Source organism: Salvelinus alpinus, chromosome 12 (genome assembly GCF_045679555.1).
Source record: "Salvelinus alpinus chromosome 12, SLU_Salpinus.1, whole genome shotgun sequence".
Lineage (NCBI taxonomy): Eukaryota > Metazoa > Chordata > Actinopteri > Salmoniformes > Salmonidae > Salvelinus > Salvelinus alpinus.
The window spans coordinates 25355155-25378128 of NC_092097.1; the positions used below are offsets into that span (position 1 = coordinate 25355155).

The 22974-nt window shown below is 45.3% G+C and overlaps 1 protein-coding gene across 1 annotated transcript in view; it reads left to right on the forward strand.

The window, feature by feature from the left end:
- The first annotated feature begins 11203 nt into the window (after positions 1 to 11203).
- Positions 11204 to 22974, forward strand: part of wnt4 (wingless-type MMTV integration site family, member 4) — a 33913-nt gene continuing 22142 nt past the window's right edge. Inside the window, exon 1 of the mRNA XM_071335495.1 lies at positions 11204 to 11960. Coding sequence (XP_071191596.1) covers positions 11884 to 11960 — 77 coding nt within the window. The 5' untranslated portion in view covers positions 11204 to 11883. The remainder of the gene's footprint in view (positions 11961 to 22974) is intronic.

A 22974-nucleotide genomic window follows, 5' to 3' on the forward strand; every position in this document is an offset into this window, starting at 1 on the left:
GGGAATCATACACAATCACCAACATAGAAAAACAAACCTAGAAACCCACATAGAAATAATAAACTAGACTAACCCCCGAGTCACGCCCTGACCTACTCTACCATAGAAAATAAGGACTCTGTGGTCAGGACGTGACACTCACAGAGTTCAAGTAACAGACACGTCTCAACATCAACTGTTCAGAGGAGACTGCGTGAATCCGCCCTTCATGTTCAAATTGCTGCAAAGAAACCACTACTAAAGGACACCAATAAGAACAAGAGACTTGCTTGGGCCAAGAAACATGAGCAATGGACATTAGACCGGTGGAAATCTGTCCTTTGGTCTGATGAGTCAAAATTTGAGATTTTTGGTTCCAACCGCTGTGTCTTTGTGAGACAAAGAGCAGGTGAACGGATGATCTCTGCATGTGTGGTTCCCATCGTGAAGCATGGAGGAGGAGGTGTGATGGTGTGGGGTGATTTGCTGGTGACACTGTCTGATTTATTTAGAATTCAAGGCACACTTAATCAGCATGGCTACCACAGCATTCTGCAGCGATACATCATCCCATCTTTTTTGCGCTCAGTGAGACAATCATTTGTTTTTCAACAGGACAATGACCCAACACACCTCCAGGCTGTGTAAGGGCTATTTGACCAAGAAGGAGAGTGATGGAGTGCTGCATCAGATGACCTGGCAGCCACAATCACCCCACCTCAACCCAATTGAGATGATTTGGGATGAGTTGGACTGCAGAGTGAAGGAAAAGCAGCTAACAAGTGCTCAGCATATGTGGAAACTCCTTCAAGATTGTTGGAAAAGCATTCCAGGTGAAGCTGGTTGAGAGAATGCAAAACTGTCATCAAGGCAAATGGTGGCTACTTTGAAGAATCTCAAATCTAAAATATATTTGATTTGTTTAACACTTTTTTGCTTGGTACATGATTCCATATGTGTTATTTAATAGTTTTGATGTTTTCACTATTGTAGAATGTAGACAAAAATAAACAAAAACCCTTGAATGAGTAGGTGTGTCCAAACTTTTGAGTGGTACTGTATATCTACAGCTATAGTCTAAACACATACCTGTGGCCTATGTCATTACTGTAACAGAGTCATGGCCAGTAAAAGTGGAGAGAGGGGGAAAGAGAGAGAGGGAGAGCAAGAGAGAGAGAGCGAGAGAAGCGAGAGAGAGAGAGAGAGAGAGAGAGAGAGAGAAGAGAGAGAGAGAAGAACGAGAGAGAGAAAGAAAGAGAGAGATAGAGAACGCAGAGCCTGAGAGTTCTTGTTGAGAAAAGGGTTGTTTAATACCTTTTATCCAACCCTCATTTTCAACTATCCACTTTTTCCTTGCTCCACCTTCTCTTCATCTTGTTGTTAAATAACCAGATTTGACCTTTGGAGAGTGGGGTCACCAGGGAGAGTGACCCAGGAAGTGAAAGGCTTCTCTGGGGGTCACTGGAACCCCCCTTTGAGACCTAAAGCAGCGGCTGGGGGGGAGGTGTGTGTGTGTGTGTGTGTGTGTGTGTGTGTGTGTGTGTGTGTGTGTGTGTGTGTGTGTGTGTGTGTGTGTGTGTGTGTGTGTGTGTGTGTGTGTGTGTGTGTGTGTGTGTGTGTGTGTGTGTGTGTGCGTGTGCGTGTGCGTGCGTGTGCGTGAGTGGAATGGGGTGGTGACCTCCATTTAATAATAAATGAATGTTTGTGTGAAACTTTGAGAGAGAGATTGAAACCCCGCCTCCACAGTGACTGTGGGATCATCCCTATCATCCAAGTTATGTACTCATGTTTTATACCTATATGCTGCTATCCAGTTGCTGACCAGTCCCTTACACCAGTTTGAATAGATAGAGAACCATATCCAGCCGGACCCTGGTTCTTAAAGGTTGGGAAACCCTGGTGAAAGCACCTGTGTGTTGTGAGGGTCTGGGGATCAGGATCAAGCACACTGAAAGAGCAGAGAGAGACAGAAGCACAAAGAGGAGGGTCAGAGCTACACACAATCCTATTAAACCCTATTAGACCTGGACCTGGGCAAAAGAGGAGGGGAGGGAGTGAATGGGGGGGGGGGGGTTGTATGAGGGGGTTGAGCACAGATCATGCACAATAGCCTTCATGGAAAACTTTTCCTGAAACTCTGTGAAATGCATTTAGTGCATCTGTGGACACATTTTTTGTAACTCTTTGTGAGTGTTTTTAGCTGCAAGATCACACCAGATAGACTTCAGTATTCAACGTTTATCCAGGTCCCCAAGACGTCAGAAGATGCATTCAACACTGTCCAATAGGGGAAACGTGAGGACGTATTACCATGAACCGCTCGCTTCGGCTCGGAGGATCGTGGGTTCAATCTCGTGGGTTCACTCATTTTTATGTTTTATGTTTTAACCTTATCCCAATTCTTAACCCTTACCTTAACCAGTCGGAATTAATGCCTAAACTTAAGCATTGAGTGTTTTATGATTAACCATCAAGTTATTCCTGTTTTAACAACCTTAACCCTTACCTACTTTCACTTCACCCATAGATGTTTACGAGACTGTGAGATCTTGTTGGTTTTTAAAGGGTGTGTGTCTGTGATTGTATTAGTGATGTTGGCACATAAATAGCGGATGGTTGGATGGATGGATAAGAGTGTTGGCTGGCTGAAATAAGCCAAAGCTGCTCCAATCCCCTTCACAATGCCCCAGCAGGGAGAGGAGGCTGGGTCAGGGGGCTCAGTGTAGTCCCATCATCACGCCCCCCCGGCCCTGAAGAAAAGAGTGATTAATCTGAGACCAATAGGATGTAGAGGCCACACTCAGCCCTTATGAAAGGCTTCAGAGGGCTTTAGGAGGAGGACTGATGGACAGACGGGGGAAGAGGACTCAAAAGATTCTGGAAAGGTTACAGAGGGACAGCCCTCAGAGCCCAGTCAGGTACTGACTCCCCTTTGTCTGCCATCAGGGCACTGTGCGTGTGTGTGCATGTATGTGTGTGTGTCTCTATGGGCCTCTGGGGGTCCACTGACTGACTCCCCTTTGTCTGCGGGCCCCTCCTCTCTGTCAGGGCCCTTTGTTATGACAGTTGGGCCGCTTTTATACCGACTAAATCACAGCACTCAGCTGTTCATTTACGGGCCTAACCCTTGACACTCCTCTCATGACACCCCTCTACGCTCCTTCACCCTCTCCACTTGCTCCATCCAGCTCACCACACTAAACTCCTGGACACCATCATCACTTCATCCTAATACCTGATTCCTCTTCTGTAAATATACGTCTCCTGATACAGAGCCATAGCAACTTTTCACACAGCTCCAGTGATGATGTTCTCCACCACAGATCAGGACGTTGTTGTTAGTCTGATCTCTGGACAGAACATAAGAAGTGGCCGAGCTGCCCCCACACAGAGAAGAGAAGGAGGGATGAGTACAGGGATACGGTCAGAGAGAGGGAGAGGGGGAGGGGGTTGACCTCAAGGCTGGGGCACAGAGGGGTCAGGGGGAGACAGAAACCACTGTTACTGAGTAACCAACCACCTTCAACAGGCAGTGAACAGAGAGAGAGCGAGAGAGAGAGAGAGAGAATGGAGTGGGAACTCTGCTCACATAGTATGTGAAGAGATCCTCTGCAGATGCGGTGGAGGCACAGTTGAGCTAGGTCATGGTCATGTGGTTGTGACAGTCATGCCAAGATATAGCATCCAGTCCTGAACCATGCAAGTTGCAACCTGACACCCAAACTACTACACCACACACACTGCCCTGAGAGAGAGAAACATCCACAAATCTAGCCAGTTGTAAAGTACTTCAGTAAAAATCCTTCAAAGTACTATTTAAGTAGTTTTTTTGGGTATCTGTACTCTACTTTACAATTTATATTTTTGACAGCTTTTACTTCACTACATTCCTAAAGAAACAATGTACTTTTTACTCCATGCATTTCCCCTGACAACCAAAAGTACTTGTTACATTTTGAATGCTTAGCAGGACAGGAAAATGGTCCAATTCAAGCACTTATCAAGAGAACATCCCTGGTAATCCTTACTGCCTCTGATCCGACAGACTCACCAAACACTCATGCTTCGTTTGTAAACTATTCGAGTGTTGGAGTGTGCTCCTGGCTATCCGTAAATAAACAAAACTAGAAAATGGTGCCGCCTGGTTTGCTTACTATAAGGAATTTGAAATGATTTATGCTTAAGTATATTTTAGCAATTACATTTACTTTTGATACTTAAGTATATTTCAACCAAATACTTTTAGACTTTTACTAAAGAAGTATTTTACTGGGTGACTTTCACCTTACTTGAGTCATTTTCTATTAAGATGTCTTTACTTTTACGCAAGTATGACAATTGGGTCCTTTTTCCACCACTGAATCTAGCACGGTCAATATTTGCAAGTGTGTGCGAGTGCGAGTGTGAGTGTGTGTGTGTGTGTGTGTGTGTGTGTGTGTGTGTGTGTGTGTGTGTGTGTGTGTGTGTGTGTGTGTGTGTGTGTGTGTGTGTGTGTGTGTGTGTGTGTGTGTGTGTGGAGGGGAGAATGTCCACTTAACCTGATGCGATCTTAGATAAGAGAAAGACACTTTCCCTCGTGGTCCTGTGTGTGTTTAGGGATGTGTGTCTGTGGGGGCCTGTGTTTGTGTCTAGCTCAAAGTGAATCAACCGGAAAACAGCACACCCCTTACAAAGGCTGGAAAAGAAACAGAGACTGATTCCAGAGAAATAATCAATAAATACATGTTCTCTCCTCACCTGTCTCTTGCCCTACCCTTCTCATCCTCCTTTCTCTCTTTCTTTAGGCAGTAGGTGTTGTATGAGGCTATGAGAGAAAAAAAGAGAGAGAGAAAGAAGAGAGAGCGAAAATAAGAAAGACGCTGGATGTCCAGAGTATTGTAGTGTGTGTGTGTGTGTGTGTGTGTGTGTGTGTGTGTGTGTGTGTGTGTGTGTGTGTGTGTGTGTGTGTGTGTGTGTGTGTGTGTGTGTGTGTGTGTGTGTGTGTGTGTGTGTGTGTGTGTGTGTGTGTGTGTGTGTGTGTGTGTGTGTTTGTGAAGGTTCCAGTGGCCAGGGTCACTGAGGACAACTTTCTTGGCTTCCTCCAGGAGGAAGGCTTTGGTCTCTGGTCAGACTGGCCGGACCTCAACGACCTGTGCAACTGGACTGGAGCAGAGCCCAGGTAGACACTGACTAACATGCAAACTTAGCCAGTGACTGCCTTGAGGCTTGTGTCACCCATGATGGAACATCTCATCCTACATCCAGGACAACACTCCTTGGTATCAGATAGATGCAGCCACTGCAACACTGGAATGGCCTGAGGCTGCAGGGGAAACTCGCTGCTCTGGGCTGTGCTGACCACTCTGTCTCCCATTCCATGTACCAGAATGCTGCCATTGGCGAGGACATTCTCACCTTTACTGTTAAGTCGAGGCTGCAAGTTCTACCAACAAAATATAATCTAGCACTCTGCTACCTTGCAAACCATGACCCATTTTATATTCTACATTAATCAAATGTAATGGAGTCCATTGCACATGTTGTGAGTGGCTGCTGTTCGTTAATAGACATGGCCGCCTTGTTGACCTGATAGCCAGCGAGGTGAGACAAGTGGTCTCACCAACAGCACACATACATAAACATTGTTGTGTAAGGGGAAGCTGGTTTGATGTTGATGATGATGTGTTTTCCTGTGTGTCAAATACCCCAGATATTGTTGTTGTGGAGGGAGGCCAGAGGGAGGAGCTGATTTTGTAAGTGGGCTGCTCATTGGACGGCTACATGGAGCAGGCCTTTGCCTAGAAGCTGCTTAAGTACCAGCCCCTTATGGCACGCTGGGACATCCTCGGGTGGAGGTCCAAGATGGTGGCGCTGATATTCGGCAGTCTCAGCCACGTACACAGGCTTGCAGTGCGTGGCCTCCAGATTCCGGGCCTGAAAAAAACTAGGGCAAAGCAATTGGCTTTGGTACTGCTCTGTTTCAGCTGTCGTGGGCAGCCTAGCTGTTTGGAGAAGGTGTTGATTCTGTACCCTTGAGTGCCATGCATACAGGGAAATTTGAAATGTTTGGATCCTTTTTTGTAAATGTGATTAGTGGATTCAAATAAAGTATTTAAAATGTGTGTGTTTGCAGTGTGTGTGTGGTGTGTTATGTATGTGTGTGTGTTTGCAGTGTGTGTGTGGTGTGTTATGTATGTGTGTGTGTGTTTGCAGTGCAAGGCGCCACAGTGTAGCGCAACGCCAAGGTCCCTGCTTTCTCTGGTTACTCATCAGCTGTGTGTGTGACGCCCAGGGGTAAATGTTAAGGGAGTCCTGTGGCATTGTTGTTTCCAGGGTAACGGGCCAGGTGTGTGGGTCGAGACCATATAAAACCTGTCCTCCCAGAATACCTTTGTGACGGACGGATGAGCCAGCTCATGTTGCTATGGAGAAATGCTGCAGAACTTTCTCCCAGGACCCCCTCACTTAGCTTCATCACACACACATTTTCTTTGTCTCCGAATCTCTCGCTTCCTGTATCTTTCTCTCTTCTCTTTCTCTCCATTGTTATCTCTCTCTCTGCTCGCTCTGTCTCTTTCTCTCATACACACACGCACACAGAGAGACATGTGAGTGTGTGGGCTGGCAGCATGCTGGGTATAGTGAGGGTCCTTAGAGGATAATGGTTAATTTTCACTTAAACAAACAGCAGGAGACTGGCAACCACTTACAACATACTTACCCATGTACTGTACATAGACACAATCACACACACAGTACTGGAGGGGAGGTGATTTAAGGGTAATGGGCTGTCTGGAAACACCCCAGGGGGCATCGGAGGGACACAAGGACACACACACACACACACTTGAATTATCTTGGGTAGAGTATCCCTAGGCCTAATGGTACTGTACTGTTTGGGTTTTACAGTTTTCATGGAAGCCATGTTGGCACCAATGTTCCAAGACAGTTATGTCCTCGTAAGAATAGCAATAAGAATGTACCATAGAGGATAGTTGTACGTTTTGACTCTGGTTGATAGCCTACTAGAAGAGGGGATACATAACACACACACACACAGACACTTTCACAAACACACCTCGTCCCTGGCGTCTGCAGGAAAACCAATCACATGTGTATTGTTCCTGTGGGATTGTGGTGTTGTCCTACAGCCAAAGACCAGTAAATCAGTTCAGCGCAATAGAACTCTGGGTAGCTGAGTGAGAGAGTGTTTGTGTGTGTGTGTGTGTGTGTGTGTGTGTGTGTGTGTGTGTGTGTGTGTGTGTGTGTGTGTGTGTGTGTGTGTGTGTGTGTGTGTGTGTGTGTGTGTGTGTGTGTGTGTGTGTGTGTGTGTGTGTGTGTGTGTGTGTGTTTGTGTGTGTGCTGTACAAGACTGTGTGTGTGTGTGTGTGTGTGTGCTCCAGTCCATGTTCCGATCCTGATTTTCACGCAACCTCCCAACATTACTCACTGTCCCCCTCTGTTGGCCAGTCTGTTCAGAAGCTCAATGATGATCTTTCAGTCTGACTCATTTACTGCACCTTCTCACATCCCAGGTGCTGCACATGGGTTTGAGTTTTTCTAACAATGTAACCTGATCAGGAAAAACTCCTGAACCCTATGGGATGTACACTGAGTGTACAAAAACATTAAGCACACTTTCCTAATATTGACTTGCACACTCTTTTGCCCTCAGAACAACCTCAATTTGTGGGGGCATGGACTCTACAAGGTGTCAAAAGCGTTCCACAGGGATGCTGGCCCATGTTGACTCCAATTATTCCCACAGTTGTGTCAAGTAGTGCGCCTGGCACCTACTACCATACCCCGTTCAAAGGCACTTAAATATTTTGTCTTGTCCATTCACCCTCTGAATGGCACACAATCCATGTCTCAATTGTGTCAATGCTTAAAACTCCTTCTTGAACCCGTCTCCTCCCCTTCATCTACACTGATTGAAGTGGATTTAACAGGTGCCATCAATAAGGGATCATAGCTTTCACATGGTCAGTCTATGTCATGGAAAGAGCAAGTGTTCGTAATGTTTTGTACACTCAGTGTATAGCCGGTGGTAATTCTGGTGGTAAGTACCCATAGCAGGCTGTCGACATGATGCTTGTTGTAGCCTAAATCCTCCCCTAACCCGGACGACACTGGGCCAAATGTGCGCCGCCTCATGGGTCTCCCAAACACGGCTGGCTGTGACACAGCCTCAAATCAAATCAAATGTTATTAGTCACATGCGCCGAATACAACAGGTGTTACAGTGAAATGCTTACTTACGAGCCCCTAACCAACAATGCAGTTTCAAAAAATACAGACAAGAATAACAAATAAAAGTAACAAGTAATTATAGAGCAGCAGTAAAATAACAATAGCGAGACTATATACACGGGGTACCGGTACAGAGTCAATGTTAGTTGAGGTAATATGTACATGTAGGTAGAGTTATTAAAGTGACTACGCATAGATGATAACAACAGAGAGTAGCAGCGGTGTAAAAGAGAGGGGGGACACTGCAAATAGTCTGGGTAGCAATTTGATTAGATGTTCAGGAGTCTTATGGCTTGGGGGTAGTAGCTGTTTAGAAGCCTCTTGGACCTAGACATGGCGCCGGGATCAAACCCGAGTTTGTAGTGACACCTGAGCACTGCTTTAGACCACTGCACCACTCAGGAGGCCTCATTCGTCCACTCTTGATACAGTCCCAAAATGCTTTACAAGTTAGTAATCAAGCATCATACTGTGACATTTTCTATATTTTGAAAGTTATGTACAGTGCATGGGAAAAGTATTCATCCCCTTTGGTGCTTTTCCTATTTTATTGCATTACAACCAGTAATTTTAAATTATTTTTATTTGGATTTCATGAAATGGACATACAAAAAAATTACTAGTTTAAAAAAATAAAAAATAAATTGAAATGGCAAAGTGGTGCTTGCATATGTATTCACCCCCTTTGCTATGAAGCCCCTAAATATGATCTGGAAGCAACCAATTACGTTCAGAAGTCACATAATTAGTTAAATAAAGTCCACCTGTGTGCAATCTAAGTGTCACATGATCTGTCAAATGATCTCAGTATATACACACCTGTTCTGAAAGGCCCCAGAGTCTGCAACACCACTAAGCAAGGGGCACCACCAAGCAAGCGACACCATGAAGACCAAGGAGCTCTCCAAACAGGTCAGGGACAAAGTTGTGGAGAACTACAGACCAGGGTTGGGTTATAAAAAAATATCTGAAACTTTGAACATCCCACAGAGCACCATTAAATCCATTATTAAAAAATGGAAAGAATATGGCACCACAACAAACCTGCCAAGAAAGGGCCGCACACCAAAACTCATGGACCAGGCAAGGAGGGCATTAATCAGAGAGGCAACAAAGAGACCAAAGATAACCCTGAAGGAGCTGCAAAGCTCCACAGTATCTTTCCATAGGACCTCTTTAAGCTGTACACTCCACAGAACTGAGCTTTACGGAAGAGTGGCCAAAAAAAATCCATTGCTTAAAGAAAAAAATAAGCAAACACGTTTGGTGTTCGCCAAAAGACATGTGGGAGACTCCCGAAACATATGGAAGAAGCTACTCTGGTCAGATGAGACTAAAATTGAGCTGTTTGGCCATCAAGGAAAACGCTAAGTCTGGTGCAACCCCAACACCTCTCATCACCCCGAGAACACCATCCCCAAAGTGAATTATGGTGGTGGCAACATCATGCTGTGGGGATGTTTTTCATCGGCAGGGACTGGGAAACTGGTCAGAATTGAAGGATTGATGGATGGCGCTAAATACAGGGAAATTCTTGAGGGAAACCTGTTTCAGTCTTCCAGCAATTTGAGACTGGGACAGAGGTCCAGCAGGACAATGACCCTAAGCATACTGCTAAAGCAACACTCGAGTGGTTTAAGGGGAAACATTTAAATGTCTTGGAATGGCCTAGTCAAAGCCCAGACCTCAATCCAATTGAGAATCTGTGGTATGACTTAAAGATTGCTGTACACCAGCGGAACCCATTCAACTTGAAGGAGCTGGAGCAGTTTTGCCTTGAAGAATGGGCAAAAATCCCAGTGGCTAGATGTGCCAAGCTTATAGAGATATACCCCAAGAGACTGTAATTGCTGCAAAGGTGGCTCTACAAAGTATTTACTTTGGGGGGGTGAATACTTATGCACGCTCAAGTTTTCAGTTTTTTTGTCTTATTTCTTGTTTGCTTCACAATAAAAAATATTTTGCATCTTCAAAGTGGTGGCATTTTGTGTAAATCAAATGATACAAACCCCCCAAAAAATCTATTTTAATTACAGGTTGTAAGGCAACAAAATAGGAAAAATGCCAAGGGGGGTGAATACTTTCGCCTTTGCAAGCCACTGTATCTTGAAAACTTGATTGCTGACATGTTAACATTTGGGGAATGTATCAGCAGTGGACTAATGAAACAAATACAAAACCTTTTTTTGTGGAATTCTCCTTTAAGACTAATGTCTGCAAATGAATATGCTGCTTTTTACATGGAAATTTCTGCTGTGATAATTCGTCGGGACTTGACTGACATTTCCCACAAAAACACTCCAGACAGGGTTCTGGACATCATTAGGCCTATTAAACAATGCCCTGTTACTATTTGTATTATTCATATTTGTGTTAAAATTATTAGTAATAGTAGTAGCAGTAGGCCTAGTAGTAGTAGTAGTCGTAGTCATAGTAATATTATACCTTTCAGGCTTACTATTTGTACCATTATCACCATTATTACGGCAGTCTAAAATACAGTGATTTTCAGTGAGGCTTTAAATAGCCTTCTGACCACAGAATATTTGGCATGGGACAGGGTTGAGCAAGACTTTGCCAAGAAGTGTGTGTGTGTGTGTGTGTGTGTGTGTGTGTGTGTGTGTGTGTGTGTGTGTGTGTGTGTGTGTGTGTGTGTGTGTGTGTGTGTGTGTGTGTGTGTGTGTGTGTGTGTGTGTGTGTGTGTGTGTGCGTGCGTGCGTGCGTGCGTGCGTGTGTGGAGCGCGGTGAATGGCTGCGCTATTGCATCCTCCCAGGAGAGCTCTAAAACGGCGCAGAATACACACACACACAGAGAAAGAGAGAGAGAGAGAGAGAGAGAGAGAGAGAGAGAGAGAGAGAGAGAGAGAGAGAGAGAGAGAGAGACAGAGAGAGAGAGAGACATACACTATACCTTCATAACGCACTGAACCCGCCTTCATCTCCAAACTCACTCCCATACCTCCCCTCAGCCTCGCGCCGCCCCTCCACTAAAGTCAGCATTCACCCTCTCTCCCCTCTCAGTGCCATCCACAGAGCTAACGCACAGTGGCAGGCTGTGAAAGATTGTGTGAAGAGTGTGTTTCGTGAATGTGTGTGTGACAACTAGGAGAGAACCAAAGCCCATCAGTTGGAATGGACCACAGCAGCAATAACACCCCAATCGAGGAGCGTCTCGAGAGCACCTGAGGGATTACAACTCCAACTCGAGAAGAAGTCGTTAAGGTTTTTACTGCCCCTCATTGCGCGCCCGGTGGTGTTAACGCGAAAACAGGAACGAGAGTAAACACGTGAAATAAGAAGGTTCCAATTCAGTCCCAGCCTTCCCGAGTTTGGCGCCGTGACACAGAAAAAAATAATTTCTGTGTATTTTTAGCATCCTCTCTTTTCCCTATCCTCCCATCTTTTCCTCTCTCTCTTTGTGGAGAGAGAGCAGGAGACGAACGGACCGGGTGACACAGCTGCGAGTCTCACGCCTCTCCGGTTGATCTCTGTGGATGTGTGATGATGGATTAACTGTATTTAACGGGGTCCCACGTATCTCCGGTACTTCACTAGACCACCGCCGCCAGCTCTCGTCCCTCCCCCTGGGAGCGCGTGGCAGAGATCCCTGCCATACTTTCTGTGGATTACTTCAACTCTCTTTGGGATTTTTCTCTCCTGGTAGCACTCGCGATGACCGCGGAATATGTTTTACGGTCCCTGCTGATGCTCTTCCTCGCGCTGCTCTCGGCCAACGCCAGTAACTGGCTGTAAGTGAAATTTACGGACTCCAACTCCTCTCTCACCTCTCTGCATCTTCCCCTCTCTGCCTCCCTCCACTCTCTGCCCACCTCCTCTCCCTCGCCTCCACACCACACCCCATCCCTAAACCTGACCAGTCTGCACTTTCACTACTCTCTCCACTCTTCCCAAAATATCTTCCTCCATCTCTCTTCAAACCATCCCAAACCTCACATTTCCCCTGTTCCTGGCATTATCACGACGCTGTCCCTGTGTCTGTCTGTCCCTTTCTCTGTCTCTGCCTGTCCCTGTCTCTGTGATCTCTGTGTCCGTAGTGTCACAGCTCAATGCCCTGTCGTTGTTAACCCAACCACTCCACTCATCCACTCGACTGTTAGGCTATAGGCTAACAATTGTATAACAATATTATAATTGGTCTTCTGCACCTGTCAGTCAAATAAGAATAATATCTCACCTTGCCTGTTACCTCGATGAAGCTGCCAGTGTCAGTGCATCTGAGTGTGCAAGGCCCAATTCCGTTATAGGCTATTTGTCAAGGTAAAAAACCCATTAGTTGTCAGTCTCAGTTGTCCCCTGGGACCTGCAATGTGCAGGGTAGCCTACACTGAGTAAGTGACTAGGGCCAGACTAACTACACTATGAGCACATTGCACATTATTGCCCATTTCTCCGCTGCACGAGCCTCGCTGTTCGGTCACAAGTGCGTGCTTGCTCTCAGAGGTGGTTAGGGCGGTCTGCATACCTCAAGGGAGACGGAGAGAGAGAGAGAGAGCTAAGCAATAGCTCTGGGTTTTACTGTCCTTCTTTTTATAATTTAAATACCGTGTGACTAGCATTTTTATTTAAATGATTAGTGTTTGTATCGTATAACTGGTGAATATAATATCGTATATGTTGACAGAAATGGGCTCTGTGGACATGAGGATAGCCTTATCAAATGATTATGATTATTAGACTTTATATAGCATAACCACCATTCAATCTTGCATTATGCATTGATAAATTGCTAATACATTGATGAGTGCATTTAGTAGCCAAATGCATTACAATGTCATCAAATTATACATACATTGAACCTGTATTATTATGTTAAACATAGCTAGTTGATTATTAATTGTGCTATAGGGTTTGAGGGCAGCTCGTGTTTTTGGACTCAAGGTGTGGCGAGAGAGCAGAACGCGGGCGTGTGTAGACATGTTCCACGCGCAGTGAAAACCCTCTCTGCTAGTCTGCTAAATATGATTATTCTGTCTGCGGGATCGACCAGGAGCATGTGCACTTCTCCCCCTCAGCCCTGAACCAAGCAGCCTCAACCCCCCTCTCCATTCTCCCGGTACAGGAGACCTGTCAGCTGGGAGCAGCACAAGGAAAGGAGAGGGGAAACAGGGCTCAGAACAAATACTGCAGAGGAAAATTCTCTGGAGGTCAGATCATGTGAAAATTCACTGAAGATAAATGTTTTTAAAAAGCAAGTTTATAGGCCAAGCCTATATTGCAAATATTTGATAGGTCAAGTAGATTTTGAAAGTATATGTTCATTAATCTATAGATTTTATTAGAGTTTTTCAATTCGAAGGTAATAGTCTAATTTTGGCATCAATATGATGGGCATATCATTTTATGGATCTGTATTCACACAAAACTATCCATATCTAATGAATGAATCGAATATGATCGTATAGATTATATCGAGCAACAGAGCATAATGCTGGAATCATTATTTTCCAAGGAGTTATATTCGTATCAATGTCTGGTATGCAGGTTCGTTGAATAAGAACATCGTATTTAGCCATTATTTAACGAAAAACAGATGTTTTCGATAAAATGGTCGATTTAGATTATGTTACCAAATTTTGTAGTAGACTTCCAGTTTAATTTAGTTTTTTTCTGAAACATGTTCAACTTGTTATGGCTCACCGCATAGGCCTATTTATCTCCAAATTGTGTCTGCTAACGCAGAGCATTTTTCTCATTGTGATTTGAATTATCTTTTACATACTCGTCTTGTTCTTTGCTGAAATTGAAAAGGCCTGTAGTCAATTACAGGCGATAGATCATAGAATGGTCTAATGCAGCGTTTACCAAACTCGGTCCTCGGGACCCCAAGGTGTGCACGTTTTGTTTTTTGCCCTAGCACTACACAGCTGATTCAAATGATCAAAACTCGATGATTAGTTTATTTTTGGTATCAGCTGTGTAGTACTACGACAAAATGCATAATGGTCTGATGCATAATGGTCTGACGTCATCATGATTTCCAAGTATATCAAAGTGTTTCTGTGTTTAGCTATGCTGATTCATGTCATCACAGGTGTCAGACAATTATTTGCAATATAGGCTATTCTAACATTGTCATTCTATTGAACACTATTTTTGGATAGGTAGCCTATACCCTTATTGCATGACTTTTCCTTTTTGGTTCTTTAAAACAACATAGCACCATGAAAAAAAATGGGGGGGAAGAATCAGCTAATTACAATTTAGTATACAATTTGTTTAGGCTATAATACGCCTGCCAAATCTCATGAATGTTTAAAATGAGCGATATAATTTTGGATAAGCGATGATGCAATTCCCAGTTCGACTGGAACACTGTTGAGTGAACTATTTGTTTTTACCCTAACTCATTTTCTTATTGCCTAATATCCCGTGTGAATTTCAATTTCCCTCTCTAAACCACTCATCGGCTACTGAGCGCTGAGTCATACTCCTAATGCCTCTCTGGAAACGGGGCTGACGGGCCTGCAGTATACTACTACTGTTCATTAGTTTTGTCGGTCAACACCTTCTTTTCGCACTCCTCTCGTTCTCTTTCTCCTATCCTATGGCGCGAGCGATTTCCCTGTTGCACCTGCGCGCGGCTCGAAGGGTTCCAGCTCCGAGCCGGTAAACAGCTGGATCCTCTTTGTGTGTGTGTGTGGGAGAGAGAGAGAGAGAGAGAGACAGAAAGGTTGTGTGTGTGTTTGGGGGGGATTATGCGCGTCATCATATAGCCTAATTGACAGAATTCTGGCGTTTGTCAAAGGGAATGCAGGAGGTCGGCCTACATGTGTTGGTTTGTTGCTTCAGTTTAATTTATTTACTCAACACCGTGAATTGGCCCTGGGGAGAATATCATAATCGTCGCCTATTTGTTTTAGATTGCTCATTGAATTTGAAATGTCAAGCCCGTTGAATAATTAAGCAATAAGTCACGGGGATGTGTGGTATATGGCCTATATTCAACTGCTAAGGGCTGTTCTTAGGCACAACGCAATGCGAGGATACAGCACTTAGCCGTGGTATATTGGCCATATACCACAAACCCCGAGGTGCCTTATTGCTATTATAAACTGGTTACCAATCTAATCAGAGCACTAAAAATAAATGTTTTGTCATACCTGTGGTATAGGGTCTGATATACCACGGCTGTCAGCCAATCAGCATTCAGGGCTTGAACCACCAGTTTATGATTGTTTTTTTAACACCCATACAGTGTTTTCATAGACAATTGCTTGACAGGATCCCATACTTTTAAGGAATAGGCCTAGCTACACATTAACTGAGTAAAGCGCATTAGCCTTTGAGGACCAATGTCAGTGATTATTGAACCATGTGGACCATGAACCTGCTAATTTTTACAAATGTATTTGAAATTATGTGCTGTCATAAAACCAAATGAGAATATACAGTTGTATGTTAAAGCGGATATATTGATACGTATTTATACATTCAAAGACAAATAAATATTGAACTTAGTCTGTTATGATAAAAAATAGGTTTTTACTTTGCACCACCAATATTCACGCTGTCAAATGATAAAACTGTTCAGGATGCTCTAGCATGTCTGCCGAGGGTTTCGAAGCTTGGAGCAGCAGTGGTGTGTGTATAAAATAGACTATAGGCATGGTCAGTGTGTCAGGCAGGCGATAAAGAGATGACAGCTGATGAGTAACCAGAGAAAGCAGGGACCTTGGCGTTGCGCTACACTGTGGCGCCTTGCACTGCAAACACACACACACTGCAAACACACACACAACACACACACACTGCAAACACAAATACCAGCAGTGACGAAGTGGTGATGAAGCTGTAGTCAGGTTGTCACATTCATGTCCTCCTGTCAGCGTCCTGTCCCCAGGCCCCTCCTGCTCACACTAATACACTACGGCTAACACAGGCTAACATAGATACCAGAGGAAGAGAGAGAGAGAGAGAGGATATAGAGAGAGAGAGAGAGAGAGAGAGAGAGAGAGAGAGAGAGAGAGAGAGAGAGAGAGAGAGAGAGAGAGAGAGAGAGAGAGAGAGAGAGAGACAATTAGAGAGCGCGATGAGGAGAGAAAATAATAGAAAGGGAAATGGCAGAAGTTGGATTTCTGATGAAACACATACACACACACAAAGTGGTCTTGACCTGTTGGGGCCAGAGGATTAACGCACCAGGTGGGAGGTGGCTTGTATTGCCTCTTCTCTCTCTCTCTCTCTCTCTCTCTCTCTCTCTCTCTCTCTCTCTCTCTCTCTCTCTCTCTCTCTCTCTCTCTCTCTCTCTCTCTCTCTCTCTCTCTCTCTCTCTCTCTCTCTCTCTCTCTCTCTCTCTCTCTCTCTCTCTCTCTGTGTGTTTGTGTCAATATGCGTGTGTTTGTGAGTGTATTGAGGTTGTGAGTGTATTTGTATGCGTTATCTGGTGCCTGCTCTGCTGCTGTCTCCATTAGAGCACATTTCACCATAAAAATAACAGACTGCCAACACCATGACCCCATCGCCAACACACACACACACACACACACACACACACACACACACACACACACACACACACACACACACACACACACACACACACACACACACACACACACACACACACACACACACACACACACACACACACACACACACACACACACACACACACACACACACACACAAGCACAGGCATAATGTACATACATTAGAAACTAGCTCTCACAGTCTCATGTCAGAATTAGACATTGATCCATGTTTCTCAAACATCAAATTCTGAAGTTCTTCCAAATTTCAAATGTAAAAGTGTTTAAGTTTAGGCATTAACGCCACATTTTTATGGTTATGGTTAAGTTTAGGCATTAACTCCAAAATGTTATGGTTAGGCATTGACCCCCGACAGGTTAAGGTAAGCGTTAAGGTTTGGGATAAGCTTAAAACTATCACTGGATTTGGACTTACAACCTTTGGAATCAGAGGCAGATGCTTACGCCCCTCGGTCATTCCCATCCACAATGCCCTAGCAGAACCAAAACCTACTTGAAGGTAACAGCACTCTGTTGCCCCTAGTGGCCAGTTTCCACATCATCTCACGACATCCTCAGACATGGATTATTGTCGAATACTGACTTGTATCATGGGTGACCTGGCTGCACATTAGACCACCAAACCCCAGCCCTCATTAGCAATTAGGGTCATTCTTACCCTCTTCAGCATGCTTTCTTTCTTTGTCTCTCTTTCTGTGCGTGTACGTACGTGTCTGTCTGTCTGTCTGTCTGTCTGTCTGTCTGTCTGTCTGTCTGTCTGTGTGTGTGCTTGTCTGCATCATGCATCATAGAGTTTTGCAATAAGGGGCTAGCTTGGAACGTGGTGTGTATGGTATGAGAGGCATGAGAGCTATTTTGAGCGTTATTCGTCACAAATTTAGATAGGGACTTAAACAATAGACTGTCGCCTCCCTCCTGCTCGCTCTGTAGGGTTTTAGTAAGAGGATCATGGATCTCACCATGTATCCAATGCTGCACTAGAATAGAGTTCTGTTCCTGCCAGGGAGAAGAATAGAATAGAACAAATGACTCCTAAGTCATAAATCGACGATTCTGTCAAAGATAAAATCCAATTTGGACAAACGTCAAATAATGCAGTAATTAGGGACGGATAAAATTGTACAGAATCGTTACCTGGGGGAGGGTCATGCTTTTTCAATTTTAGTCAAGGGGAGGGTTTAGTGTTTTTAAATGTAGTGCAAGGGAGGGTCATGTAATTTGTAATTAATTCAATTTCAATATTTCTCATTGTTTTAGAATTCGTTACTTATTAGGCTATATATCGATGTGTGCCCGATGCCACCCCTCATCTCTGATTCTCCACTGGGCGCTCAATATTAATTGCGCCTATAGGCTACATAGTGTGGTCTCAAACTGTTTTATCCGTAGCCTAAAGGTGATATCATGCATCACAGATATATATGTGATAGGCTACGAAATGCATGCTCAGAGAAGCACAGAGAAAAGTTATATTTCTAAGATAGCTGCTAGGATGGTGTAAATAAAACTACATTGCATTACACACTGCAATTGATATTCCAACCCTGAGCCCCGGCCTGCTCTGCTCTTACGGATCAAAACCGTTTGTGTGCTGCTTAACCAATGGCTGTGCTGTGTAGAGCTACAGTGGCATTTCAGGAGGAGAATCAAAGGTTTCTTCCTATTTAAGAAGTCAGAGGTAGGCTTACCTGTTTGACAGAGGAAATTAGGCTATAGGATGCTATGTCCATAGATTGATCAATTCCTCCACCCACCATGCATTATTTAAATAGCCTACCTCCGTGTCAGTGAAAGACTGTTAAGTTAAAGGAAAACTCAACCCCAAAACTATATTTTTATATTTTTTTCATTAGTCCATTGTTGATATGCTGTAGTCCCAAAATGTTTTGCATGTCAGCATTTAAGATTTCAGGAAATCTGGCCCGTATTAACATTTAACATTTAAGTCATTTAGCAGACGCTCTTATCCAGAGCGACTTACAAATTGGTGCATTCACCTTATGATATCCAGTGGAACAACCACTTTACAATAGTGCATCTAACTCTTTTAAGGGGGGGGGTTAGAGGGATTACTTTATCCTATCCTAGGTATTCCTTAAAGAGGTGGGGTTTCAGGTGTCTCCGGAAGGTGGTGATTGACTCCGCTGACCTGGCGTCGTGAGGGAGTTTGTTCCACCATTGGGGTGCCAGAGCAGCGAACAGTTTTGACTGGGCTGAGCGGGAACTGTACTTCCTCAGAGGTAGGGAGGCGAGCAGGCCAGAAGTGGATGAACGCAGTGCCCTTGTTTGGGTGTAGGGCCTGATCAGAGCCTGAAGGTACGGAGGTGCCGTTCCCCTCACAGCTCCGTAGGCAAGCACCATGGTCTTGTAGCGGATGCGAGCTTCAACTGGAAGCCAGTGGAGAGAGCGGAGGAGCGGGGTGACGTGAGAGAACTTGGGAAGGTTGAACACCAGACGGGCTGCGGCGTTCTGGATGAGTTGTAGGGGTTTAATGGCACAGGCAGGGAGCCCAGCCAACAGCGAGTTGCAGTAATCCAGACGGGAGATGACAAGTGCCTGGATTAGGACCTGCGCCGCTTCCTGTGTGAGGCAGGGCCGTACTCTGCGAATGTTGTAGAGCATGAACCTACAGGAACGGGTCACCGCCTTGATGTTAGTTGAGAACGACAGGGTGTTGTCCAGGATCACGCCAAGGTTCTTAGCACTCTGGGAGGAGGACACAATGGAGTTGTCAACCGTGATGGCGAGATCATGGAACGGGCAGTCCTTCCCCGGGAGGAAGAGCAGCTCTGTCTTGCCGAGGTTCAGCTTGAGGTGGTGATCCGTCATCCACACTGATATGTCTGCCAGACATGCAGAGATGCGATTCGCCACCTGGTTATCAGAAGGGGGAAAGGAGAAGATTAATTGTGTGTCGTCTGCATAGCAATGATAGGAGAGACCATGTGAGGATATGACAGAGCCAAGTGACTTGGTGTATAGCGAGAATAGGAGAGGGCCTAGAACAGAGCCCTGGGGGACACCAGTGGTGAGAGCACGTGGTGCGGAGACAGATTCTCGCCACGCAACCTGGTAGGAGCGACCTGTCAGGTAGGACGCAATCCAAGCGTGGGCCGCGCCGGAGATGCCCAGCTCGGAGAGGGTGGAGAGGAGGATCTGGTGGTTCACAGTATCAAAGGCAGCCGATAGGTCTAGAAGGATGAGAGCAGAGGAGAGAGAGTTAGCTTTAGCAGTGCGGAGCGCCTCCGTGACACAGAGAAGAGCAGTCTCAGTTGAATGACTAGTCTTGAAACCTGACTGATTTGGATCAAGAAGGTCATTCTGAGAGAGATAGCAGGAGAGCTGGCCAAGGACGGCACGTTCAAGAGTTTTGGAGAGAAAAGAAAGAAGGGATACTGGTCTGTAGTTGTTGACATCGGAGGGATCGAGTGTAGGTTTTTTCAGAAGGGGTGCAACTCTCGCTCTCTTGAAGACGGAAGGGACGTAGCCAGCGGTCAAGGATGAGTTGATGAGCGAGGTGAGGTAAGGGAGAAGGTCTCCGGAAATGGTCTGGAGAAGAGAGGAGGGGATAGGGTCAAGCGGGCAGGTTGTTGGGCGGCCGGCCGTCACAAGACGCGAGATTTCATCTGGAGAGAGAGGGGAGAAAGAGGTCAAAGCACAGGGTAGGGCAGTGTGAGCAGAACCAGCGGTGTCGTTTGACTTAGCAAACGAGGATCGGATGTCGTCGACCTTCTTTTCAAAATGGTTGACGAAGTCATCCGCAGAGAGGGAGGAGGGGGGGGGGGGGGAGGAGGATTCATGAGGGAGGAGAAGGTGGCAAAGAGCTTCCTAGGGTTAGAGGCAGATGCTTGGAATTTAGAGTGGTAGAAAGTGGCTTTAGCAGCAGAGACAGAAGAGGAGAATGTAGAGAGGAGGGAGTGAAAGGATGCCAGGTCCGCAGGGAGGCGAGTTTTCCTCCATTTCCGCTCGGCTGCCCGGAGCCCGGTTCTGTGAGCTCGCAATGAGTCGTCGAGCCACGGAGCAGGAGGGGAGGACCGAGCCGGCCTGGAGGATAGGGGACATAGAGAGTCAAAGGATGCAGAAAGGGAGGAGAAGAGGGTTGAGGAGGCAGAATCAGGAGATAGGTTGGAGAAGGTTTGAGCAGAGGGAAGAAATGATAGGATGGAAGAGGAGAGAGTAGCGGGGGAGAGAGAGCGAAGGTTGGGACGGCGCGATACCATCCGAGTGGGGGCAGTGTGGGAAGTGTTGGACGAGAGCGAGAGGGAGAAGGATACAAGGTAGTGGTCGGAGACTTGGAGGGGAGTTGCAATGAGATTAGTGGAAGAACAGCATCTAGTAAAGATGAGGTCAAGCGTATTGCCTGCCTTGTGAGTAGGGGGGGAAGGTGAGAGGGTGAGGTCAAAAGAGGAGAGGAGTGGAAAGAAGGAGGCAGAGAGGAATGAGTCAAAGGTAGACGTGGGGAGGTTAAAGTCACCCAGAACTGTGAGAGGTGAGCCATCCTCAGGAAAGGAACTTATCAAGGCATCAAGCTCATTGATGAACTCTCCAAGGGAACCTGGAGGGCGATAAATGATAAGGATGTTAAGCTTGAAAGGGCTGGTAACTGTGACAGCATGGAATTCAAAGGAGGCGATAGACAGATGGGTCAGGGGAGAAAGAGAGAATGTCCACTTGGGAGAGATGAGGATCCCAGTGCCACCACCCCGCTGACCAGAAGCTCTCGGGGTGTGCGAGAACACGTGGGCAGACGAGGAGAGAGCAGTAGGAGTAGCAGTGTTATCTGTGGTAATCCATGTTTCCGTCAGTGCCAAGAAGTCGAGGGACTGGAGGGAAGCATAGGCTGAGATGAACTCTGCCTTGTTGGCCGCAGATCGGCAGTTCCAGAGGCTGCCGGAGACCTGGAACTCCACGTGGGTCGTGCGCGCTGGGACCACCAGGTTAGAGTGGCAGCGGCCACGCGGTGTGAAGCGTTTGTATGGTCTGTGCAGAGAGGAGAGAAGAGGGATAGACAGACACATAGTTGACAGGCTACAGAAGAGGCTACGCTAATGCAAAGGAGATTGGAATGACAAGTGTACTACACGTCTCGAATGTTCAGAAAGTTAAGCTTACGTTGCAAAAAATCTTATTGACTAAAATGATAGTTGGCTAGCAGTGTTGCTAGCAGTGTTGCTAGCAGTGTTGACTAGGTAGGAGAACGGCGGCGCTAGCTAACGGCGGCGCTAGCTAACCTCGATAATTACTGGATAATTACTCTAAACTACACAATTATCTTAGATACAAAGACAGCAAAGACAACTATGTAGCTAGCTAACACTACACTAATCAAGTCGTTCCGTTGTAATGTAATAGTTCCTACAGTGCTGCTATTCGGTAGAAGTTAGCTAGCTGGCTAGCTAGCAGCTAGCAGTGTTGACTACGTTAGAAGGACGAAAATAGCTGGCTAGCTAACCTCGATAATTACTCTAAACTACACAATTATCTTTGATACAAAGATGGCTATGTAGCTAGCTAAGAAAACATTGCTAAGATCAAACAAATCAAACCGTTGTACTGTAATGAAATGAAATGTAATACCGTATGATGCATTTAACATTTTATGATGCAAAACACAACATCATATGATGTAAAATGCATCATATGGGCCAAATTTCTGTATTTGGAAAGTTACATATCTTGAAAACTTGATTGATAACATGCAAAACATTTTGGGACTATGTCAACAATGGACTAATGAAACAAACACCAAAAGATAGTTTATGGGTGGAGTTTTCCTTTAAAACCAAGACTCAAAATGAAGGGGTATGAGAGGGTATACCATAGGCGTACCTTATATTTTTTTAAATGGCAAAAAGCACAGACCTACCCCATATTAGCTTAAGATTTTGATGAACATAAAATGGATCCGATTATATAAAGTGGTCTAGGCCATAACAGCGCTTTGGTCCGCGATGCTTTATGCTAAAAACAAGCTGGGCAATACCTGGGAAAGACATGGCCGGTGCATATGGGGTGATCATTGTTTAGTTTCTTTGACATTCAGAGGCTGACTTTGCTTGGGAAGTAATCTAATTCTGTCACTATCAATTGATTAAGCTATTTACTTTATGTACAATAGAAGATGTTTAAACCCAGACGGCTTTTAGCGAAACACTTGTGACCTTCTCTTGTTGGGTTAAACCACGGAAGAAGAGTAGCCAGCAGTTAGAGCTGACATTTTTCTGCATCGGTAGGCCTACTCTGTCTGGAGTGG